This window comes from Toxotes jaculatrix, chromosome 9 (genome assembly GCF_017976425.1).
Source record: "Toxotes jaculatrix isolate fToxJac2 chromosome 9, fToxJac2.pri, whole genome shotgun sequence".
NCBI classification, from domain to species: Eukaryota; Metazoa; Chordata; class Actinopteri; family Toxotidae; genus Toxotes; species Toxotes jaculatrix.
In genome coordinates, this window is record NC_054402.1 from 8,161,941 (window position 1) to 8,187,222 (window position 25,282).

Here is a 25,282-nt window from a genome sequence, read left to right on the forward strand (position 1 = left end):
ACTGCCTTCATGACAAATTCTATTTGTATTTTTATAGACAAATGGTACTCAACTGGAAATTTTGCTCCTATGATTAGCCATAGGGGCACTAGCAGTAAGCAAGATTTAATGATTTATCTGGGCGCTGGATAGCTTTTGATTAATTCTGTATCGAATGGCTCACACCTCAGTGCGTTGATCGGGTGTCTGGGGCATGTCATATCACTTTATTTCATCAGGTGTGACCATCAGTGCTCTGTGATTTTATCCGCTGCCTTTGTTCAGAAATAGACCATCTCCCTGGACAGTGCAGAGTGGCAAATGAAGTCAGAACCCAGTGTTGCTCTATGTCCAACCAAATGTGCCCAAAAATTATGCCACCTAAATAGTTTGTAGATGTCAACCAGTGTGGGTATTTTTAAGGTTTTGAATATTTCTACGTATCAAACTTCATACATTTATTCATGGTTTAAATTTGACAGTGATAAATGGAGAACTGCTCCAGGAGTGCAAGTTCACCATTTCTGCAGTTTACATATAGGTGTCAAATCATTTAGTTTACCATTCGAACAGCACACAGCACTGCATTCAGCTTATTGGACGTAGCTTACACTGATTACGTCTACTGTAAAAACTGTAGTGCTGCACACATACAGTTGCTACCATCTGGCAGCTAAGTATCCAATGAAATATGTATCTGGGAGAATAAAGGCTGATCTTATGCATATAGATTTACTGCTACAGTACAGTTTATTGAACGGTTTCCATGACTACTGTCGCTGATTCAGTCAGGTGGGACATGTCAGCTGATGTGTAGGGTGAGATTGGCAGGATTACTCCTCAGTTGTTCAGTGGCATCATTACTGACAAGTCAGTTTTAGTGGGCTGTTTCAAAATTGTTTTTTTTTTTTTTTACTTACTCATTTTAGTTTTAGTTTGTGACTCAGACAGTTGGTTTTGAATGAATTCCCAGACACAAGGAAAGTTACTCTCTTATAAAAGCTTTAACAAACTTCAGCTTTCATTGCTGTACTTTGTACATTTCAGTTGGAATAGCTGTAGGCTATTGGCCAGGCTATTGGAGTACTACGTATCTAAGAGAAGTATGGCAGTCCCTGTGGAGAATCAGATTAATTATAATATTTATGAAATTTTGAATTATTTATTTCATGGGATTTGTTGATTTGTATCACCTTTGGACATAACTCGGTACAGTATCCTCATACTAATAATTCAACAATTCTCACTGCAGTCTCTGCATAATAAATTCAGTAAGTTCCACAGGAACTTTTTAGAAATAGAAGGCATTCAGAGAGCAGATAAATCACGTCTGCTAAGGCTGTACAATTCTCTAAATTTGTTTTCTTTTTTTTTTTGAATACAACATGTTTTGAACATTTTATTCTACATCTGGAACCAGATCAGCACAAAAACATGCACAGTGATTCACAATCGTGAGACACATTTGTGAGACACATTTGTCAGATTTTTCTCATTAAGTTCAGTAGTTCATGAGTAAATAGTTAATATACTCAGAAATCTTACAGAATTAATGAATACTTCTTATAATCCTGGTTTACAAATCCTCAGCCAAAAAAATTGTTAAAAAAATCCATTGCCTAATTATACATCGGTTAAAAGATTTTAAGGTATTAAATAGATCCCAGTGTTCTTTTGTTTGTTTGGTTTGTTTTTTCTTGAACACTCTGCAAAGTTACCATTAGTTTAAATTTAATGGTGTAGTTATTTGATCCTTCACAAGTTGCCAATTATAACATCTTACCAATAGACAGACATTCCTGTTATCTCCCAGGGTGGGGGGTGAGGTCTTAACTAATGAACTGGATTTGCCTTAATTACTTGTCTAGAATACCATCAGGAGGTCCTAACCAGTGCAAGCATCTGTTAGAAAGAAAAATGAAAAACGCACATTCTCAGACTGAATGGATATCTTCAGGCTTCTATTCTGAGTGCCATGTGAAAGTTTGGCTATTGTAGCAAAGGCCCCTTCTCTGTCTCCCTGATAACAAATTAATCTCCCTTTCTTGCCAGTTTCGTTGTGCAGAGCAAGTCAATAGAAAACCATTAATTTTTTTCTGTCCTTTGGATAGTACTGAATAATTGTTGCTGAATCACCACATCTGTGGGGGTTGTGTTGCCCTGTGCTTTGTCTCATAAACAGTCTTGTTTCTCATCTTTCTGTTTATTACCACAAAAGCAACCGTGCCTACATACGTGGCCGTTTATTGAGTTATGGGTTGGACAAGGGCAAGTGTTCTTGCAGCCGGCTTGTGAATTGCAGTCATGATAGAGTAGTCTCATAGTTCTTTTACTGTAGAATATGTTCTGCTATGTATTATTATGGTGATGGCTAATATGCAAATAAATAGGTAAGTGAAGTAGATGAGTTTAGCAACAGCTCTGTGCGGACTGTAAAACATCTTGGAGGGAACTACATGTACAAAATTATTTTAAATGCTTTACAAAAGTGAATGATTACACTACATTCACATTTGCATAAAGTTATGAGACTTTATAAAAGTATATTTTACAACTTGATTGAAATGTGACTTGTATTGTAATCTGGTATTTATGAATATAATGTTACAGTTGAGTAAACCTGCATAGCACTTTACTTATAGGTTAAAATAACCACAGAGGGGTCTTAGACAGATCCCTAGCCAACATTTATTTTTGATACTCTTTTAATATATAATACAACTTTTTCATACTGCCGTATGTTTAGTTTAATGATTATGTTTATTTTATTATCAATATGAATTTTTTGATAATTTCTCAAATTACAAAAATACTAACACGTCTTTTCCATACACACATAGTGTATTCATTTGCAAAGTTATGATCTGGGTCTTAAAACACCTTGTTCCAGTTAAGGTGCTTTTTTATGTAGAATAATTGATATATAGTGATTGATTTCTATAGTATTTTTTGAGGCCATAGGATGACTCTAAAATGTACTGTAAATATGCTCCCCAGAAAAAAAAAATAGTGTTACCAAGTGAAATGAATTACTTGTTGCCCCACATTTTTCTTGATCCTCATAGGAAGTAAAGTATTTGTTTGTTTACTATGCAGTAAATGCATTCCAGAGCAGTGATGCATCTGGCCCTGAGATGCATTTCTCTGCATATGCCTGTGCTGTCCCCGTATCAAATTAGCATAACCTTATTAATGACCTTAGAGATCAGGTACATTACTGAGCAGGAGGGGAGTCATCAACAACTGTGTGGATTTACCACACACTAGTCTATTGTTCATCAGGACTATGGTGCGCTTCTCTCTCGGAGTCTCGGCTAATTATGAGGGCAGCATTGTGTAAAAGTGTGCTTGGTATGGAGCCATCTGTCAGGGAGACAGATGCATGGTATAGCACTCTCTCCAAAATGAAAAGAACAATTTCTGTCAGTGGTTCATCCTGTAAAATTTGTGGACTACACCAGCTTCAGTCACAACATTAAAACCCCATTCTGGTTTTAATATAAATCGTGTTAAATCGAGCACCTGAGGTCCAGTATGCCTTGGCACTGACTCTGCAAGTCTTTTGAAGTCTACTGGAGGGATACTACCTTATTTGGTACGGGGTTTACCCTCACTGTAGGGGTCAAGCATTCAGACCAGTCTCTGCTGTACGCCACACATGCAGTCGCCCACTTGTTGCGAATACAGTAGAGGCTGGCCCATGTGACCATGTCATGTTTTTCCACGTCTTTGTAGACCAGCACCTGTGGTTTTTGCACCACTGAACTCTCGAATGTGCACTCATCTTTGTAATGAGGGCTTTATGCACTGCAACCTTACTATAATATCCCTAATTATTGATGGACTCTTCTTGCTGACACAGTCTGATCATGCCCTGCATTGAGATTCTCAGTCACCTGAAGAAGAGTGGCTCTTCTTTGTTCCTTACATATTGTACTAATGCACAAGCATAAGAGTCATTACATGTGCACTGTCAGCAACACTTTCTGACCCTATTCACTGATGCCTTTCCCATAGGTCTAAATGCAGATTTCACTTTAGTCACTGTTCCTGTTGAAACATTAGCCCGTTGAGCAGACTTTGTGACTGAAGCTCCTTCCATCTGTGACCCAGCAGTGAACCCTCTTTAAAAGTCACTTAGATCTTTTCCTTTTGCCATCTTGAAACAAAATCAGAATCAACTGTGCGTCCTCTGCATTTTATACATGCCACAGAGCATGATTGGATGCTAATTGCCTAATTGTTCCATGCAGTGCACCTGTGTAGAAGCATCTGCATTCGTTATGTTTCTCCACTCATTCATTCTGGTTTTTCCTTTAATGTTGTGACTAATCATTGTATATGGTTGGGGGCTAGGTTCAAAATCGAGTCTGAAGGTGGAAATTAAGGCTTTTTTTGTTGATGGCTAATGGGATGTACAGAATATAAATAGAAAGTAGTTGAAACACTGGCATTGTGTAAAATTGCCATGCTTCCTGTGAAACACATGCATGTTTGAAAGGCTTACAGGAAAAGACTAAAGCAGGTGCTTGAGGATTAAATGCACCATTCTACATTTTTGTTTTTTCGTTTTCCCTCGCTGAGCCACTCGTTAGCACGTTACCTGATAACACAATGAGCTGTCCTTCCATTTTCCTGTAACGTCGTAGGCACTGAAACTTAACGCTGCTTTGTTCTTAGCACAACCAGTTTGGTTTATTTATCTGCCTTGATTGACACATGTTGATGTGGCAGCCTCATGTTCCTGACCCCTAAAAAATCTGAATTGACTCTAAGCTTCTTGACTGGCATGAGTAGGTATTGCTTTAATGAAGGAGCTGATTATACAAAATAAGCCCTCTGTGTGTCTATATCCCACTCTTTCTGTGGTGAATTGGCAATTTAGTGTTGTGGATATCTGTGAAATAAAGGAGGCTTACTGCTATAAAGAAAAGCCACTCTTTCACTCTGTGCAAAGCCAGGAGTTCATTGATTGATGAATGGCTTGGCAGATGTGGAAATAAATGGATACAGAGTGCATGAGGACATTGGTCTTCTATCTTGTGAAGTGCAGAGAGTATCAGACCTGTGCATATTGGACCTATGGGTACAATCTGTTCCTCTGAACTGCATATCTAATAGTTTAAAAAATCCTGATGAAAAGTGACAACAGAGCCAGTAAAAAAAACTAAAAATGAAAAAAGAAAGAGTTTTAGCTGCTTAAACCCCTGGAATGATACAAGAATACTGGAATCACTTCTAATAAGGTTGACCACTGCAAATCTGATAATGTCATACAGGTCATAACAGCAGATTGTTTGCAAAAGAGATAGCTAATGCTGTTTTTTTGATTGGTTTCCATTTCAAATCTTAAATTTGCTTCAGTTGTGCTCTGTTATATAATATTGTTATATAAATAGACTATACAGACTCAAACAACCTTCGCTGGCTAAATAAATGTCAAAAAAAGCCTAAAGAATTGGTCAGTTTCAAGAGGCCAGCTTGTCTGTTTACACAGGAGCCAGTATCTGGTCTGAGTAAACTGTCACAGGTCTCTGTGGGAGGCAGAGAGCACACCCTGATAGAGACCAGTTGAGAGAAATAATGAGCAGAGGAAGGACTTTTTGTAAGAGTGGGTCATGTAAGGGTTTTGTAGCTCTTTGGTCAAAATGGTCTTCTGTGAATTTATGTGCTGCTGGTTAAACCACAGCTATCAACGTTTATCAGTCAGAATGTTGAGGCTCTGGGAGTTGAAAAAAACAAAACACCACGAGGCACTAAATAATCAAATCTGATTTTTTTGTTAATATGTTAGTACACACATATATCCACTCCTGAACAAACATTTAGAACCAACCCAAAGCAGTTTTGAAGCATGTACTGCTGAACAAACTGTGAATCTGGGTGTATGTGATTATGCTTCCAAAGATAACCAATATTCAAAAATGCTCCAAAACACATACTAACACATTCAATTTCTGTAACATGTTTTATTTCTGTCCTGTTTTGCTTTCAGACGTAACCTTTCAAAACCACTCCCGGCTGCGGACACCTCCTCTGCCACTCTCCCATTCCCACTCGCCCAATCATCAGCACCATGCGGCCTCCATTAACTCCTTGAACAGGGGCAACTACACGCCACGGAGCAACCCTAGTCCCGCGCCCACAGACAGCTCCATTCCTCCTGAGGGCCCGGCCAGTGGTCAAGACTCTGGCAGTGCACAGGACAACTGGCTTCTCAACAGCAACATCCCCCTGGAAACAAGGTACTGTTTAACTTGTCTCCCTGACAGTGTATAGAGATGTTGGCATCTGTAAGACCGAGCTTGATGTGGTGCCATTGAACACAGCTTTTCATGCTGTCTGCTCCATGTTAAATTAACACTGTGCTAACAAGGAGCAACGCAATAAAATGGAAAATATCCGGCTGGGGGGCAAAGGCCTACATTTGTGATGAACATGATTTTGTGGCAAACAAGAGAAAAGTGCTGCTTTTGGGTCTTTGTGTAATGTAAGCAATCCAAACAGTGGAAGCTATTGAGTTTAAACACCAGAGTAATTATAATCACGTTGGATGTGAAACAGTTCTTGCAAAATTACATTCAGGCTCCCGTGAGCAGGCTTCATAGCTCCTCCACTTCAGCCCAGAATTTTATTTATTTCATATTAATCAGTATTCAGTTCTCTAGCACATTTCTCAATAGGAGGCCCTTGTGTGAAGTAGATCTGTCAAGTGTTATTGTAACAAAGGGAATATCTGTTGGTATTTCTTTGGCGGGTCTTATTGAAAGGCGGTATGAAATCAAGAATAGCAAGGCAGAATTATCTCAGCCCTCCTAATGATCACATTACTCTGCTAACAGTAGAAAAACTCCCCAAGCAAAACAAAACTTCTCAGTGTGACCAGGTCTCCTGCTGAGCAAATTTAAATAAAAAGCCATGGTGGAACCTTGGTTTACTATGGATGAAAATAATTAATTTCTCTTTATTTAGATTATTTAATTAATACAATCTATTCAAAGTAATCCAGTCAGAAACTTTAACCCACACCGTTGTCTATAACAGTGGTTCCCAGTCTTTTTCAGACCATGGCACCCCTTAAAAGGACATTTCTTTCTCTCTTTTTTTTTTGTCATAGCTCCAATACCCCAAATGCACTGCGTACAGTATATGTACACAGATGCTTGTCGGTTTTACGTTTTAGGTATTGTATTTCTTTCATTTTCTTCAAATTAAAACAGGCTTGTGTTTAAGACATACAAGGGCAAACAAACAAAACAAGAAAAGGTTGCAGGCATTTTAGTGGCACTTGTGAGCTTGCTGTTGTACACACTCTCTTGACAGGGTAAGAGAGGATACAACTCACAGCTCTGACTGCAGACAAGCAGTTTCTTGTTGTATATGATGTTGGGAATGTACATTGCCACAGTGATTGTGCTATCACAAGATGATGGATATCCACAAGCAGCCAAAAGTGTCTGTTAAGCTGTTAGCCTAGTAGGATTCAGTCTCAGGTTAGTTTTGCTGGTCTGCTCGGATTCAGGTGTCTTGGACTGTGTTGATGGCCGAGGTGTATCAGCATTTCTTTGAGCTCAATTTACCTTGTCAAATCTTTCCATCGCTTGCTCTGATAGTCACTATTTTTCTAACCACTGAGCTCCTGAAAAACTCCTGAGCTGGAAAGTATGTTTTGCTACTATGACAACCAGCAACCGTGAGCTGTCACGTAATTACCACGTAATGTGGTATGACTACATATTAAACTGTTCTTAGTACAGTGATTTTGATATTTATTGCCTTTTTTTCTGTTTTGATATGTTTGAAAGCATAAAAAAAGATAGTAAATCTTTTATAACCCTTGGGCAATCCTCAAAGCTCCCCGTGGTGCTGCGGCACCCTCTTTGGGAACCACTGGTCTATAGTGTATGTATTAAACACTTTGCCATAAATCAGACTGTGACAGGAGAATAGGTAATTGTTAATTTGGCATGGCTAAACAACCAGTCATGAACAGACTCACTGTCTCTTCCCACAGTCTTTGTGAGATGGTTCAGTCAACAGGAAAATGAGCATCAATTTCAGCTGGTAGAAGGACAGTTAGTGCTATAATGAATGATTATGCGTCATCCAACTCCAAAGTTAATCCTGCACAGGTATTCCCTGTGGAGCAGAAAACAGATGGTGAGGAGAGTGGATCTGCAACAGGCAAGAGTGCCGCTGAAACCACATACATAGTCTCTGTGACCTAGTGCCTTGAAAGAAGATCAACTACTAAAGTTCCAATAATGAAATTGAAACCATTAGTAATATCCACATGGACCCTGAAATATTAAATGTCACTTTTACTTAGTTAATAGTATTTCAATGGCCCTCTCTCGTCACTTTTGTGAAGTTTAATGGGCCTGATGAATTCTGCACTGGTAGGTCTTATCTTGCTCTGCCACTGGAGTGATGCCAGCAGTTGGCTGGCCCTATCCAGCCTCACCACTTTCTTTAGAGTTTCTGCCAGGCATCTCTCTCTCTCTTGCTGTTCATTAAAAGTTGCATTCTTCTCCAGAACACAAGCTTGAGAGACCATGAAGAGACATCACTACTGGCCTCGAAGGGGCAGGGATCAAAAACAAGGCTTTTCTCTTGTAACACTGAACATGTTCAGCCTGCCCATTGCATGTGAACAGTTCATTTCTCCATGGCATTGCTGCAGTGTTTCCTTATGGAACAGAACTCTCATAAGGGGGGAGTGCATTTTGGGAGAAATGAGACATGCGCTGAAACTTTAGAATAAACTGAAAATATTTTTTTATGTATACGTCGCAACCATCAAATGGGGGAAAAAAAATACTTAAGGATACCATCCAATGTGAAAGCTATGAAACTTTTACAAGTTCATTTGTAATTAAAAATGAAATTAAGATATTAAAAAGTGTTTTGTCTGAAATAAGTGTTAGATACCTTAAGGTTCTTATTTGTAAGTGATGCATTGTTTTCTTCCAATCACAACCTTAAAGGAGCCAGAATACTCTAATGTTTATCAGAGAAGAGCAGGACGCTTGCAGAGAAGGGCAGGGCTCGTACAAAACAAGGTATGGCAGTGCCCAAATGAGGGGAACAAGAGAGCTAGATGTTATCTGTCTCACACCTTTGTAGAAGTAGTTCCATAAGGGCCTTGGTTTCTTTTTCCCACACTGTCCGTCTTGATCTCCATTTGTCAGCTGTTGTTGATGTTGCTTGGTGATCACATACTGTATTGGCATTTCTGTGTTTTCTTGCACGCACATCTCTCACTAGCTTCATATCCATCTTTCCACCTGTGTGTAGAAACATAGCAAAGCAGACATTCCTAGAGACTTTACAGGACAACCTCATTGAGATGGACATTCTGGCATCAGCACGCCATGATGCCTCGTACGGCGACGGGTATGTTGCATGTTTGCTATCTGGCTCACGCTACTGTCAGAATCTGCTTTGCCATGAAAACAATTGTGATGCCTGCGCTATTTTTCCATCAAACATCCTCTGTTTTGAAATGCTGTCAGTCATCAGTGTATGTCTTCTGCAGTGCTAGAATCTGTGCTGTATTTTTCCCATCCCTGTTTAATACAACTAACAGTGTGTATTAAGTCACAACGTTGGGTTGTATTGCTTTTTATTAATGTTAAACATGACAGCTTTGTGAAACACAGTTGCCCATGTTATCCCCTGTTGCTAGAATAGGATGTGTCAGAGATTTGTCCTGATATTTATAAATAAAGTATGGTCTCAGTGACTTTCCACATCATACATTGTAATGTGACATTCAATCACGTTCATGTCACTGTCGCTTGAGAGCTTCTTGTAAACTTGTCAGTAGAACAGCCTTGACAACAGTGCCACTACCACGACTCTCTGATGGGCTGATCATATGCACTTGGACATGCAGCTCTACACATGTTTTCTGAGATAGCCAGCCATGTTCTTCAAGGGCAAATAAATCTGCACACTCCATGCTGCAACCTTATATACCGTATCTCTCCTCTGGACAGCCTTGACATATAGTCACGGGGAATTACTCTTCGCCAGACTGGCATGAATACATAAACAAGAGCCAGCTGCGGTCGCTAATCCTATAGGCTAAATTAGATTTAATATTGATTCACAGTTTCAGCTGAGCAAAACCCCGTTTGCCTTAGTATTTTTACTAATCTACCAGAAGTGTGACTATGGTAAAAGTTTTGAAAGTGCTTGGAAACACTTACCACTAGAAAGGACTGCACTTGTATAGACAGTAACTTACTATATTATGATGATAGACATCCCTGAGAAATGAGTGTTTCTGTGAAGACTAAAGAGGAAGGTGTGTTTTTTTCCAGGCACTTCCTGTTCAAACCAGGTGGAACATCACCAATGTATTGCACAACATCACCAGGATACCCTTTGACCTCCAGCACGGTGTACTCGCCTCCCCCACGCCCTCTGCCTCGAAACACCTTTTCTCGACCTGCCTTCAGCTTGAAGAAACCCTATAAGCACTGCAACTGGAAGTGTGCTGCTCTCAGTGCCATTCTCATCTCAGTAACACTGCTGTTCCTGTTGGCCTACTTTATCGGTGAGTCACCTCTGATGCTCCTACACACCAGGATGGGCATCTCTACCTGTCCACCTCCAGCCCCACCCCTCACTTAACTCCAGACACAGGATGAGTCCATGCTCTATTGTGTTCCCTCTATCATCCATTGTAACCGTGTTGAATCTGCTCTCATTCTGCGCCTTATATGAGCATAGTTATATAGGGTCTCATAGACTGACTCCTCACCCTCCTTGTCCAAAATAACATTATCATTCATAGATTGGGTTGACTGAATGTGCAGAGATGGGCAATCCAGTTTCTTTCTCGTGAATAGGTCAGATAGGGAATGAATTAAAAAGACATCAGCCATCACACAAGAGAAGACTGCGCACAGAATATTCATCTTATTTGATTTAAGATTGCCTGACCAGCATACCCAGGTCCCAGCTGGATAAGGACTATCAGCTGTGATATCTGAATTATACTATTAAATCAGTTCTGCTCTTTTTGACTGATGTCATTTCCTAAGGGAATGATATTCATATCTGATAATACAGTCTCTTATTTATCTGTGTATAATAAATAAGAGACTGTGTTATCAATATACAAGACTGCTGGTAGAACATGTTACTGGTAAATGGTAAGAAAAAGCAGTTGACGAAGACACAAAAATGAAAAACTGAAAAGGGAAGTTAAAAGTACATGTAAGTGGATTCTGCAAGAAATTGCTGTGATGTGGTTTCTCTGCATTTCTCAGATATCAAATAGCAAACCAGCTCTGTGTTCTTACTTGAATTTTATATTGATTTACTTTCTGGTCTGTTCAACGATGCTGGCTATCACTGCTCAAGCTAGTTACCCAGTTTATCTTCCTTTTATTCCGAGCAAGCTGTTTGCCCTGCCAGAGATGTTTTATTAGTTCTGCGCAAATTGTTTTTCCCAAAACCAGTGTTTTAACATTTTAACTGGTTAGAGAACAAATCTGTATTTTTAAATCAATCAGTGATAACAGAGCCAGAGAAAATGTTTGTCATTATGTAATTAAAACAAAAGGAGATACAAGGGAGTTCATAGGTTTGCTGCAAACAACAATAATAGCCACATCCACGGTAACAGTGTGGTAAGGTAAGAGAAGGGATGGGAAACACCAGGGATTGTGGGTAGGTCAAAGGTTCAGTGAAAATATGAAGTTGGTTTGGGGCATTTAAGATTACATGCCAACAGGTTTGGGGATATGGGTGACATAAGTAAATCACATGTTGATTGAATTAGTGCTATGAAATTGGCTAAGTTTGGGAATGAGGATATGATGAACAAGACAAGAATAGACAGGGCAAATGACACGTAGGACATAGGGTCACTGTGGTGCTCTGAGGCGTGAGAAGAAATGTAAAGATTCTGAAAATGTAATGTCAAACAGGTGTGAGTAATTTAAGGTCTGGATTAAAAAATTTATTGAATATCACTGTTGCCTCAATTGGCAGACAGTTCCAAGGATCTGGTGATCTACATGAAAATGCCAGCAGTGACTTTTTTATTCGAGTAATAAAAGTTCTGCCTGGTCCATTGTTACAAATTCAAATAAAAGTTGATACACACTTCTATTTAATATATTTTATCATATAATATACATCTGATTGGCTGTGGATACCTGTTTAACATATAAATGGTTTCACTGTCGAATTCGGTCTTGCTCAGAAAAAGAAATAGTTTTTCACATAGAGGGATGGTGAGAACATTGCAGTTCATTTGCATGAAGTCAATGAAAGAACAGATAGATCCTTCTGTATGGCCTTCATCAATGAGATAAATGAATTCTTCATTGGGGACATTTGTTATAGATACGTATTATGGCGAAACAATCACGAAAGCTATCGTTTCTGCTTCTCCTTGAGGCCAAACGAACTAAAATCTGATTATTCATTTTTTTTGTCACCAGTGCCATTTAAATAGTTTCATTTGAAATTCAGAGCAGCGCTGGATTTAAAAAAAAAAAAAAAGAAAAAGGAAAGGAATCAGCTGGTTGCTGCTCATGGTGATTATCTACTAATCCAGCAATTTTAAATCGATGATACTGGGTGTGAACAAGTTCTGGTTTGGCTTGTTTTTGGCATCAGCAGTGTGGTTGGTCTTAGAAGTGGAGATACAGTATGTGTCTACTGTTTACTGCGTGTGACCTGGCCAAAAGCCAGAGTACCATCAGCCTGATAGTGCTTAATCAGACTGTGTAATTATACCCTGCAAAACTCAGACCATTTCCCGATGCACCACAAGTAAACATGTTGGAGACCAAACCTCACCCTAAGATCGGAATTTCCAATCAAGAACGAGGGCCATATTTAATTAAAGGCTGATGAGAAAATACATTTAATTTGAAGTGCAATTAATTATTGAGGCCTGTAATTGGGAACACTGGGTGAGATGTCTAATGAACCCAATTATGCCTCATGACAGATGTTTTGACTTGCAGCGTGGTTTTATTTTGTCACAGCTCTAAAAATCGACACATTTTGAAGTCCAAAAAGGTCGGGGGTTTAAGATGGCACTATTTTCTCTGTGGTCGCTTGCTCATTAGCACATTTGTTATATGTTGCTCATTTTAAGGTCATCAGTATCCTCCTGTGTTCACTTCCATTCACCCTGGGTATCTAGCCAAGGACAAAGAGGTTGGGCCCCAGAAAATCTTTCACTGTATGATCAACCAACCCAGAAAAAGTCTCTCTGCAACACAGATTTACCTGTTTTATCTATCTGTCATTGCTTCAGAATATTACTGCTGTTTGATTTAACTTCATTTTCTCGGTGTGATATTTGCAGAATCTACATTTATTAATACAGATGTTTCTCTACATGAAAAATGAAGTGCTTAATGAAGTTTTAAGAAAATACTCCACTTCTGTCATTATGAATGTTTAATCAATCTTTTATTTTACCAGTATCAAAAGATCAAAGACCAAAAATCATTGAAGTATTAAAACTTCATCCATTTATGCGATGACTTTCTTTAATGGTCAAGAAAAAGCCTTTGTTCTGCTTTAAGTGAAACTCCCATTTCGTTCCAATCCCACAAAACAGTACCCAGTATTGATTGCAAATGTTCATTCACATGCCATGATGCACGACTATGTTATATACTCTGTCCTACAAATGTGCCAACGTAACTTTGCATGTTTTGTATCTATTATACAAAACAACCAAACAATATGTGCTTTTATGTTCACTTTTATGTTGCTGGCAGTTGAAACACTGAACATCCCCTTATTATCACCACTAACAAGTGAAAAGTACAAAGTGCGTTTGCCATTTGGCTGCCAAGCATGCACCACTGCGCTGCTGGCTGCTTATTGTTGCAAGCATATAGCACTGGTATTACATTTGCATAGATTCATTACCCTCACATTGGCATTATTGTGTTCATGTGCTCAAGAAACTATGTACTGTAGTGACAAGCAAGCTATGCTATTACATGCTTACCCATTTGCTACCTTTCTGTACATAGGAATTTATATTTTTTTTAAATTAAGTTCTCAACATGAATGTTGCAAAAATTAATTTATGCCAGACTTCTACTGGCCCAGTTCTGCAGGAAAAAAAATACTTTAGCCCAAACCCAGACACTGCAGTTGCTAAAAATCGCGGTGATACACTGAGAAGTGTGCAGTGTTTGACCTCACATTTTGTTTCCCAATCAGTCTGTGCTGTGTTCAAATTAAAATTCACTACATGATGTTGCAGAGATTGGTGAATTTAAGACCATTTAAGTTTTTGGGGTTTTTTTTGAAAATACATTAATCAGCCCTATGGTTAAAACATTTCTCATGCTATGGCATATGAGACTATGTTCTAAGCTGCCTTTTCTGAAATACCTCAAGATAGTTTGGCTTTTTTAGATGCTCACAGTATTTGAGGATTTTGACCACTAAGATGAGAAAAAAAGGTTGAACTCATCATAGCTTCCCTTGAAATGTGCACTGGAAAGTGCTCTTCAGATCAGAGGATAGAAGCACAGGAATGCTGGCAGATGACCCACAGCAATAAGCGCTGACTTTCTCAGATTGGCTGAGAAGTCTTCTACTACAGTACCTCTGTTCCCTAATTGGCACATGGCGTGACCCAACTTCCTGCCAAGAGATAAGCGAAAGGAGGGCACAACATGTGCTCATGACAAAATGGGCGATGCTACGAAGTGCACTACTCTTGACAGGTCAGTGTTGTCTCTGCCAGTGGCCATCTCATTAGAAGTACCTTGTTATTCCTACAACCTGTCTTCATTTTGCAGCCAATTGCAGCAGCCTTGCGAGTGTCATTGTACAGTGTTTGCAAAGTTTGAAAAGTGAGCAAAGCAAAATCAGGAGGCTCTTCACTGGCTCAGGTCCAATGCTCTGCATATCATAGATACCAAGAAGGCGCTGAAGTAAATCTTAAAGGATTGGAGGGGGAGGCCTCTTCAACCATTTTCCATCAGAGGCCTCAGGGACGGATGGGATGAAGAGCGAGGCTCACAAAGACATGATTACTAGGACACTTGGAACGACACCCTGCATGGTGACTTTGCAATGGTTCTGCCAGCAACATATACTAACTCTTTTTCCATTGCACCAGTCAATGTAGAGCTACAAATCAAAAGGAATGTTTTTCTGGAGCTTACAAAATGACAAACAAAGCCATCTGTCTCTTCGCTGGTTGTCCTCCACTGACACAGTCACTTCCACAGGCACAGGGCAGGCGCAGAACAGATGCTGGTTTTGCGGTTGAACTTTCATCATCTTAGGGAATGTTTGTGTTTCATTTTCCCTGCTAACCACGCTACTGCTACCTTGGAAGTTTATCACAAAACCATGTACAGTTTGGTAAATGTGTGTTACTACTGATCGAGTGTGAGCTATTCTTTGATTGTGTCATACACAAACAGATCTACATAAAACAAAAAACAAAAAACTAAATATTGGGCTAACTACTTATGGAAACATGGTGTGTTCTTTAATACATCTGTCTTTGGTGGATAATTAATTCTCCACATTCTTGTGGGAATGACCCAGTGTGTTCCATTCATAAGACACAACTAGCTTGGTTTGATCTTCCATTTGTAACATTCATATTTTATTTTCAGTCTATTTGAAGTTATTAGCTGAGCCTGGTCAAGTAAACCTCCTCTTATTCTTGATGGATAGCTTATGATTTTGAATATAATGCAATATCCATTGCGTCTTCAATTTGGCATTTAACAATTAACAAACCACTTTTTTTTTACTCTGACGAAGGCGCAATCATGCCAAAACTTTGGTCTGTTGCACTATTAATGGCTGCAGATAAATCAGTGCACTCCAGGCCTTTTTTTTTTCCTCTGAGGTTTGCTGTCCTTGGTCTGAGAAGCAACTGATTCATCTGCACATTTCTGGAAGATGCACAGGGAACCTCTTTTTTCCTTCATTTATTCAAGTGTTTCCATGGAGAAGGTGCCCTACAATTATAAGCAACATATTCTAAAAATAAAAACAATAATAATATCATCATAACATAAAAAAACAAATTAATACAAGAATCTTTTAATCCCACTAGCAAATCAACCTTTTTTTTAATGTATTCAAGTAATGACAGGCACAGGCATTCTGTATGTTGTCTGAATAGTCACTTAAAGACTTACTGGTGACATGGACTAGTTTATGCGCTTATATAGGAAAAAAGTGAAAATGCATTTGAAGAAAACAACATTGAGAGGACTGGATAGGTCTTACTCCCAGCTTCGGTTTAAAGCTGTCAGGTAATTTCACTCTTTATAATTGAATTGCGTGGTTATGTACTTGAGGAGCTTAAGAGAACCAACAAACCAATAAAATAGCTATATTGAGTTTCTGGGCCTTTTCTGCTGACTGTTGACTTCCAAGGTGGCTTTTGCCTTGCTAAGCTCGTCTTGTCCATTCTCTTATTGGTGATCTGTCATGGTCAGCCCCTCCTCCTCTGTCCTGCCATTGTTCCAAAGGACATTTCTTTTGTCGACCTTGTAAAATATCAGTACGCTTCATCCACTGTGTTCACATTGAAACACCCCTGGTGTCGTCCTGCTGATGCGTTTTGTTTTTTTTTTTCCTTTTGTCCCCTAGTTTTGTAGAGGAATGGGAAGGTACTAGGGTTGGAAAAATGACAGAGCACTGGGGATGGTCCATGCCAGCACTAGTGTGGTGAGACAGATGTTGTCCCATGGGGTCAGGATCGCATTCATCTTCTTATCTTACTGCTCAGCACTTTTGAAAAATGCCATTAACCATTAAACCACGTATTGTTCTTTATTCTTTGGAATTTACTTTCTGTCCCCCCCATCTCACAGCTGTCACCTTTAGATAATTGCCCAATCACCCCCCACGCCCCCAAAATAAAAATAAGTGTTCCTTCATAGTTTGGGGTGTTACTTTGTATTTAATATATGAGCCAAGTTTTTGGTGAGATAAAATGCATTTAAAATCACCTTAATATAATTCAGTTCTGAGGTTGTCTTATGTTTGATATTTCAGCCATGCACCTTTTTGGATTAAACTGGCACCTGCAGCCCATGCAGAGACAGATGTACCAGCTGTCAGAGGACAATACGAGTGGCCTACCTTTTCCTACTGACCTGAGCTTGCCACCACTTGGCAACACAGGCTTGGAAATACCTGACCGCAAAGGAAAAGATGAAAGTAAGTGCAATTTTTTTTTATTTATGGATAATTTGTATTATTTGATACACATAATCTTTTTTTACCCCAAATAATATTGACATAAACCAACCTAAATACAGTAGATCTTTGTTTTCAGGATGATTTGCATCGCTCTCTACACTCTGCATTTTTGCATACACATCAGAAAACACTGCATAAGGAAAAAAGTTTTTCAAATCTTAAAGTTTACAGATGACATTTTGAAGCTCAAGCAAGTTTGTTATTATTTTGTCATCCAGTTTCGCATTGTGTACTCTTGTCTCCATGGTATGCAAAGAGATCTGCTTTGTAATCCTATGAAAGTTGTTGTAAGTGGGAAAGTGTTATTTGTTCCTGGAGGGAGAAAATGGGACAGCTTAAGGGACTGAGTATCCAGGGGCTGGAGGGGGATTAGCCACTCTGTCCCCTTCAGAACGGATGTGATCCTTTCATCTCCTAGCTTGGGCTGCCTTTCCTGGCAGCCAAAGAAAGCATGTGCTCACCCCACGGTACCAACTGCTCGACTCGAATAAAGTTTGCTCTGTTCCATTCTCGAACAAATGGGCCCAGATTTAACCATGTGATTTGTCACTGGCAGGCTACAATAGGTAGAAGATGAGGTCATTACCATATAGATGAATCCAGGAGTTGTCTTTTTCATTTACCAGACCACAGAAAGTCTGTTTAGCTAACAACAAGCACGACGACAGCTGAGCTTAGACCCTGCATGGCAGCCGTTGCTGATAGGAAATCAATAGCCATAGTTTTCTAAATAAGCCTCGTTCTGCAGCGCTGTCACCAGAAACAATGATGAGCTAACTCATGTTTCATCAAGGTGATGCAGATGTTTACAGTTTTGAAATTCATTCTTGTTCTCTGTTCCTGAGTCTTGTCTTTCCATCAAAGCATTATGTTGTTTAGCTTGCAGAACAACAACCATTTATTTAACCATGAGGCCCATTATCACTGGTCTCGGCTTATGATTTATTTAAACAGGCTGATGAGTACACCATTAATGTGCTGCATAAATATACACACGCCCCAACACGTGGAAAATGAGCCTGTGTGCTGTAGCATTATGTAAAGCCCAGATCTGGGAGTGTGTCCTGTCTACTCTGATAAAACCCATTGCCAATGATGGACTTTTGAGAAGACTGCCATCTGCTGTGCCACGTGTAACCTAAAGCCGTGTCTGCCACCAAGTCCTGGGGGTAGTTTGTATGGACGTCTGCTTTAGTAGACTTCGCTGAAATTAGCTCATCTACATGGGCAAACAGATGTTGCCTTTTCCACGGAGTCCAATATAAGTTGTATTATGGAGCATATGGGCAATTTTTGGCAGAAAATGTGCTAGTACCTGAGCGGGCACTGGCATTAGTGATCCCTCTCTACTATAATTACAATTTTCACTTTATTACTTCTACTTTAATTATAAATGTATTTTATCACAGTATTGAAGTAGTTGTATTTTCTCAAGTATTTTCAGTATCATTTGCACACCATATGTTTAGTCTTTTAAATCATACTTTTAGAACCTTGCATCAAAATTTACTTTGATAAACAAGATTTATGAAATGTGTTCAGATCATTAAAAAACAACAAATTTACCTTGTTTGAGCAAGACACCTCAACAAAATAATCAGCTGGGTCCCCGGTGTAAGGCTAGGAGGTCAGTGTTTTCATGTAACCAGTGCTACCCACTATTGAAACATATTTCATAATTTCACTTTTGAACTGGATTTTCTTTAATTTTCCATTTTACAGGAATCAACACAAAACACTTCAGGGCATAACTAGAGTTTTGTTTGAGGACCAGACTGATCTTCAGTCAGATTATTCTCACTTTTGTACTCTCTCCTCCTCTGGAATTGGGACTGGAATTGTTGGCAATGGTCAGAGGGGTCATCCATTATATTTTTTCTCTGGCTGTCAGCGATGTGATTGAATATCTGTGATATGGTCAGACTATCGTGCTTTAGCAGACTGACTCCCTCTGCCCTCCACATGCTGGATTAATGGTGTGATCTCTTTGACCGATTTACTTTGTGTGCAATGCAGGCAAATTGGACAGCTTGTTCCCAGATGACAGCTATATAGATATGGGGGAGATTGACGTGGGGCGCAAGGTCGCACAGCAGATTCCTCCTGGTATCTTCTGGAGGTCCCAGGTCTTCATTGATCATCCCATGTACCTGAAGTTTAATGTGTCCCTGAGCAAAGATGCCTTAGTGGGAATCTATGGAAGGAGAGGCCTACCTCCATCACACACACAGGTAAGAAACACTTGAACAGATATGGACACCCATTAATTTGTTACTACAGTACAAGTATTATATTCTTATTCGTTGTCTCAAAGGAGAGTTTGAAATCTAAATGTTTTGAGGTCTTCAAGTTGGCATATCTCAGTGTTTTTTTTTTTTAAGAAATCATTATCTTTTGTTTGTGAAGGACAATAGCTAATTGTAAATGTGATTCTGTGTGAAACAATTTACAATCATGTCTATGTAGTATGAGGATTCAGCTTCTTTTTCCATTCTTCCTCTGCTACAGAATATAAATTGGGATATTGTTTAAAAAAAAAAAAATCTATCTAACCATGTAGGAACGTGTCATGAATACAAACCAATTCATAAATCTCTCTATTGTATTATGAATCACTTTCTTTGTTGCAGAAAGGATTTATGGCAAATTTCTTTCAGGTTCAATATCATCAATGAATCACACAAAAATACAGGGCTCAGGGGCCAAGAACGGCAGATTTTTCTTTACACTAATTTCCCATCTATGTGCAGCACAGAATCAGATATATCATGTTATTAATCATATCTGGCTGCTTGGTTCACGGAGTTTAGATCTTTGCTGTAAATGTAACTGTATTTGAACAAATTGTTCATAGCATGATTTTTGTTTGCATTAGTGTCCAATGTGATTTATTTTTCAGTCAAAGGGTTTGTCTCTTTCCTCTATTTTTACTTCAAAGAAAATAATCTAGAGCAGAGTTTTCGTACTGTGACTGATTACACATGGAGTGGCAGATGAGTCAGGATTCCCTTTCGCATGTAGATGAAAATGAAATGCTGCCTCATTGGTATTCATTGAGTCACTACTGATATGAAGCAAATCGTTGCAGATGTTATATGGTAAACAGTAACTTTAAATTTTTTACCCCAGCTTCCCTTTTTCACTTTAATAGTTTTAAACAGGCTTTCATATAAGATATGTGGACTATGAAATTATCACAGCCTATCCAGCCACGATATGCCGAGACTTGCTCAAGCTCCTCTGGAATGATGAGTTATTCATGCAGACCAAATGATGCTCTGCTCTAAAGAGGGCTGAAAGCACTTAAGTCTCACATGTCACTCTAATGGCGTGTCTGCGGTCCATCCATCAGTCTTTCTCACTTTCTGTGTGTCTGTCTTCAGTTTGACTTTGTGGAGCTTTTGGATGGGCGGCGGCTTCTGGCCCAGGACATCCATGGTCTGGAGGGGCCTGTGGCTATGCAGCGGAGCCTCGTACCCATCACCACACACGACACAGGCTTTATCCAGTACATGGACTCAGGCATCTGGCACCTGGCCATCTACAACGACGGAAAAGAAACTGAAACTGTCTCCTTCCTCACTACCGCCATAGGTGAGCGCCCTGGGCATGACCTGCTGCTGAAACCTGTAATAGCAATCCACATAATCCCTATAATACCAACCAGCAGCACTCCACAGCAAACAGCCCAGACTTGGGGCATGAGTCAGAGACAGTTTTTGGCAGATTTCAATAGCCAAGGAAAGTGCAGGTTAATCAAGGTGAAGTTGAATATTACAAAAATCAGGACATCAGTGCTATCCTGCCATGCCCCTGAGTAGGGCATTGAGAGATCATAATATCCTCATTAGCCTGAGTGTCTTCCGAGCGAATCAGGGGTCCAGCTTCTGGGAACCATTTGCATACAATTCAAAGTATGATTGTACCCTCCTGCTAGTGCCATTTTTGATCATGATTTGCTCCAATTTCCATCTACTTTCCATATATCAAAGTAGGGAAGATATTTCTCTCCTCTGACTAACTCTGCATGGCACGCGGCCCACGTCTTTCTTTGTGAAGGTGATTTCGTTTTGTACGCTCCTCTTTGTTCTCCCTAAAGCGCCTTTGATTAGCACTGCTGTATCAAGCAAGGTGTGAGAGGGCCCGAGGTGTCGACTTTCACAGGGATGGCAGCTGGGAGCTGTTCTCACATGCTCTTTAATTAAAAGCTCCTGGGCCAGAGTCCATCTGTGACAGGGGCTGTGCCAGGCAGCAGATCGATGAGAAGCTGTACTCAACACCAGTGTAACACCAAGCGGAGACAGGCAAGAGATGCGCCATGCCCCCCCCTGCTGTGCCAACAACAGCTGTAATTCAATACTTAATATATGATATGACACAAGGAGAGGGAGTCAGGGCAGCATGTTTACTTTTGCTTATTTCTTCTTGACTTGGTGCGCATGAAGACCTCCTGTGGTTTGCATCAGAGAAAGCATGACCAGATAAGATATTCTGTGCAGTGGATGTGAATAGGAATAGGGATAGGATGGGGTGGGGCACAGTTAGTCAGAGCTAGAATTCTGCCGCTGTTCATTTGTATCGGAGTCGATCTGCCCACAGGAGCTCAGAGGGAGGCAGAGGGGCCCTTTCTAAAATGGGTCACCGGTTAAGTGCCCTTCAGCAGAAATTGAATCTCACCAACTGCCTGAATTGTATTGAGCCGTGGAGGGATGGAGTTGACCTTCAGATAGAGTGGCCCAGGTATAGAAATATATGTGAACAATATCTAGAACAGGAGCACTGAGAGACACAAGCAGCATTGTTTATAAGACACTAAAAGTAAAAATAATTTTAGTGCTTCTGACAGTGTCGGTGGGAAAAAATGTCTTATTTTACCGTCAGTGAGGCACCTTGTGCTCGTCACATGTATTAAATGAAAGGTGTGCTCGCTGCACATAGCCATGCCATAATACATCTGGAGGATAGAGCGTCCCTGTCTTTAATCCGGGTTACTCCTCATTACTTGGCTGTGGCTCCATGGCAATGTGAAATGTGTCCTACTCAATGTTTTGTATAACAGCCCTCTGGAGCATGAAGCCATTTGTCCCTGCTGCCTGGTGTCAGACATGCTTCAACCCAGACACAGCTTCCTATACGAGGGAGCAAAGCAAAGGGAAGCAAAGACCCAACACCAATGTCTTACTCTATATCCTGTCTCACTGTATAGCACAGTCTCTCTCTCTGTACACAACCACCCATCATTCAAAGGTACTGAGCATCCTCTGAGAGCATGGCAAGGCGCTGATTAAACCTGCCTACTGCACGCTACTCTGTCCTCACAGACTGGAGAGACTCACACAATAGTTAGCTCCCCTGATATGAAGGGTAATGAATTTCAATGAAGCTCTGCTTGAATCCATGATTTATGCGTTGGCCTATGTCGAGTGTGTGGCTAAGAGATATTCATGGCCTCCCTTTCCTGCTCTCAGAGGAAACACAGGCAATAGACATGGGGAGTGCATAGTCTGCTAAACTGCGTCAGCACTCAGAATGGGAGCACTGCAGTTCACGGTTACTCAATTAAACATGTTCGGTTTGTTTTTCAGCAAAGAAAAACCCATCATAGATAAAGATAAGATAACCTTAATTAGAGGCGCATTAATGTAGAACAGCTGCCTCTTTAATATATCAGTGGAATGCAGTTAAAGTTAGATCTTCCTGTGCCTTGCTAGGTGAGCATTAAATTACAACCCCACTTAGGTTTTTTTTTTTTGTCCCTATATGCATGAGGTACAAGATTCACGCCAAGAATCTCTCCTGCATAATTTTACTTCTGGGAGGAATTTCTAATGGCAAGTATGCACATACCACACCTCATTTTCCTAACCGTCACCCACCACACCACCCACACACACACACGCTTCCCTAGCTTTGAGCAAAAAAGCCCAGGCCTCCTACTGTAGTTAGATGTTCTTGTTGGAAGCCATCAAAACCCCATCAAAATGCTGATTTGCCTCCACCACGCTGGAGGATAGTCTCCCCTGCATCCCTTCTCTAACCCAACATGGCAAAGGGAAGCCTGCAGCACAGAAAACATCAGCAGCATTTCTGTGCTCGCTGCCTACCCCTCTCTCATTTCACTGTACCTCTGGTCTGCCTTTATCTACTTCTGCCTCTTTCTCTCTTTGTCTTTTTTCTCTGTCTTGCGTTGCATCCTCAGTGATGATTGACTCTCCAGAGTAAAGGGAAGCTGAATCCATGGCTCACATTTCTAGGCCTTTGTGGAGCACAAGAGATTCTTTGTTCAGTAAGTTTTGCCTCAGAGCTTCTGCTGCCTGGGGGCAATGGACAAGACTGAATATTTTTCAGCACCATTTCAGGCTTAATTCAGTGAGCATCATGTTTCAGAATTCTGCTGCTGTCAAGCTCCTCAGAGACCAGTGGTCACTCATATTTCTAGTAAAAGCAAGTGTCAGAACATGAGGGTAGAAATAATTATTTTGGCAGTTAATTTAGTTTAGGTAGAGGGATCAATAGAGGAAATGATGGAGTGTGTTGTGCATGCTCTGCTAATTGTTTGTATCACACAAAAATGCCCTCAGTTTGTTAGGAAACAAAGAAAGATTGAGAAGAGATTATGCCACACAATCAATTGGGGAGCCCAGGTAATCACAACTAATGCATGTAGTAGGTGTAAACACCGCAATGTCACATACAGCATAACTTACATGTAAAATACTCTAGGAACTTGAAAGGTAAAGAGAAGACTGAAGGCAGTGTTAAAGCATTCTGAATATTTATTGTAATGTTACACAGGCCAGACACATTAAGAGCCCACGTTTCTGCCTGGAGGTTTTCATCACAGCAAAATAATTTCTACATCAGGCCGATATCTTTTTACTCTTTTTATTTTTTTCAGTGACACGCTAAAATCTGTTAACACGATTGACTGTCTAGAAAATGCTGTCTGGATCAGAGTGAATGATTAGGGCTCTGTGGCTAAATCACACACTATTTGATTTGAGCATGCAATTTGGAGTTAGACAAGGTTCTATGTATATATATAAATGTATTCCCTTGAATTCAAAAGTGGTCTCAAACACCACTGTATGTACACACACATGCATATATATGTGTGTATGTGTGTATATACACACATGTATAAATATACATCAGTAAATAGTTTTTTTTCCTGTCATCCACTGTGAAACTCCCGAGCGTTTGACCTTGTTTCCCCTCCTGAGAAGTGGTTTAGAAACTGCTACTCGTCCCCTGAGACCACTACGAGACAGGCTTCTTTTGACAGTACTTGATTGAAGTCTTGAGTTCTTTAGTAAATTCTGTATACGTGATGAAGTTGCTTTTCTATCTCTCAGGGAACTAAGCTTGATGTATTGATCTTCTGATGGTGTGGTCACTTTTGGTCTGCCTGATCGTGCTTTGGATAGAACTGATCCAGTTTTAGAGTTCCATGCACTGCCCCCTTAGAAAACTTTAGCTATGATTTGATGCAGAGAAAGTCCCTCTCTGCTTACAATAACAACCTGACTTCTGTCACTGAGTTCTGATGCCATTTTTCTCACTATCACAATGCTACTTAGTGACCAATGATCTGCTGTAAACTTGAGGCACATCCTTTTTATAACAGGTGAAATCTGAACTGTTGAAAGGACATAGGTCCCAAATTTGCTTAAATCTGACTGCTGGCCTAGTGCAGAAATTTAAACATTTCTTCTTCTTTTTTACATACAGGGACACACACATATATATACATACATATACATACATATATATACGTTATATATGTATGTGGACTGCAGGTAATTCAGCTCCTAGCGTTGTGATGAATAGACAAAACAGTAACATAAAGTAGTCTGCCAGGCTTACTCATTGCTTCTGTAAATACATAAAGCAGACTGAAAAGCAGACCATAGAAGAAAATATGATACAGTAACATTACCCTTGGCAGTGGGGAAATGCAGGTTCCAGAGTTGCTGACGCTTTGAATCACCTGGTTGCGGTGTGCCATAAAAGCGTCAAGTTGATGCATGCCACTTATCACATCCACTGCATCTGGAACTTC

At 40.0% G+C, this 25,282-nt stretch overlaps 1 protein-coding gene across 3 annotated transcripts in view; it reads left to right on the top strand.

Annotated features, from left to right (window-relative positions):
* Positions 1-25,282, top strand: part of tenm4 (teneurin transmembrane protein 4) — a 111,964-nt gene that overhangs the window by 26,204 nt on the left and 60,478 nt on the right. The window contains exons 4-9 of one of the 3 annotated variants that reach the window (XM_041045996.1): positions 5,975-6,224; positions 9,277-9,375; positions 10,308-10,543; positions 17,014-17,184; positions 19,237-19,451; positions 20,604-20,814. In XM_041045996.1, coding sequence (XP_040901930.1) covers positions 5,975-6,224; positions 9,277-9,375; positions 10,308-10,543; positions 17,014-17,184; positions 19,237-19,451; positions 20,604-20,814 — 1,182 coding nt within the window. The remainder of the gene's footprint in view (positions 1-5,974; positions 6,225-9,276; positions 9,376-10,307; positions 10,544-17,013; positions 17,185-19,236; positions 19,452-20,603; positions 20,815-25,282) is intronic. The other 2 variants (XM_041045995.1, XM_041045997.1) reach the window with 2 other exon arrangements.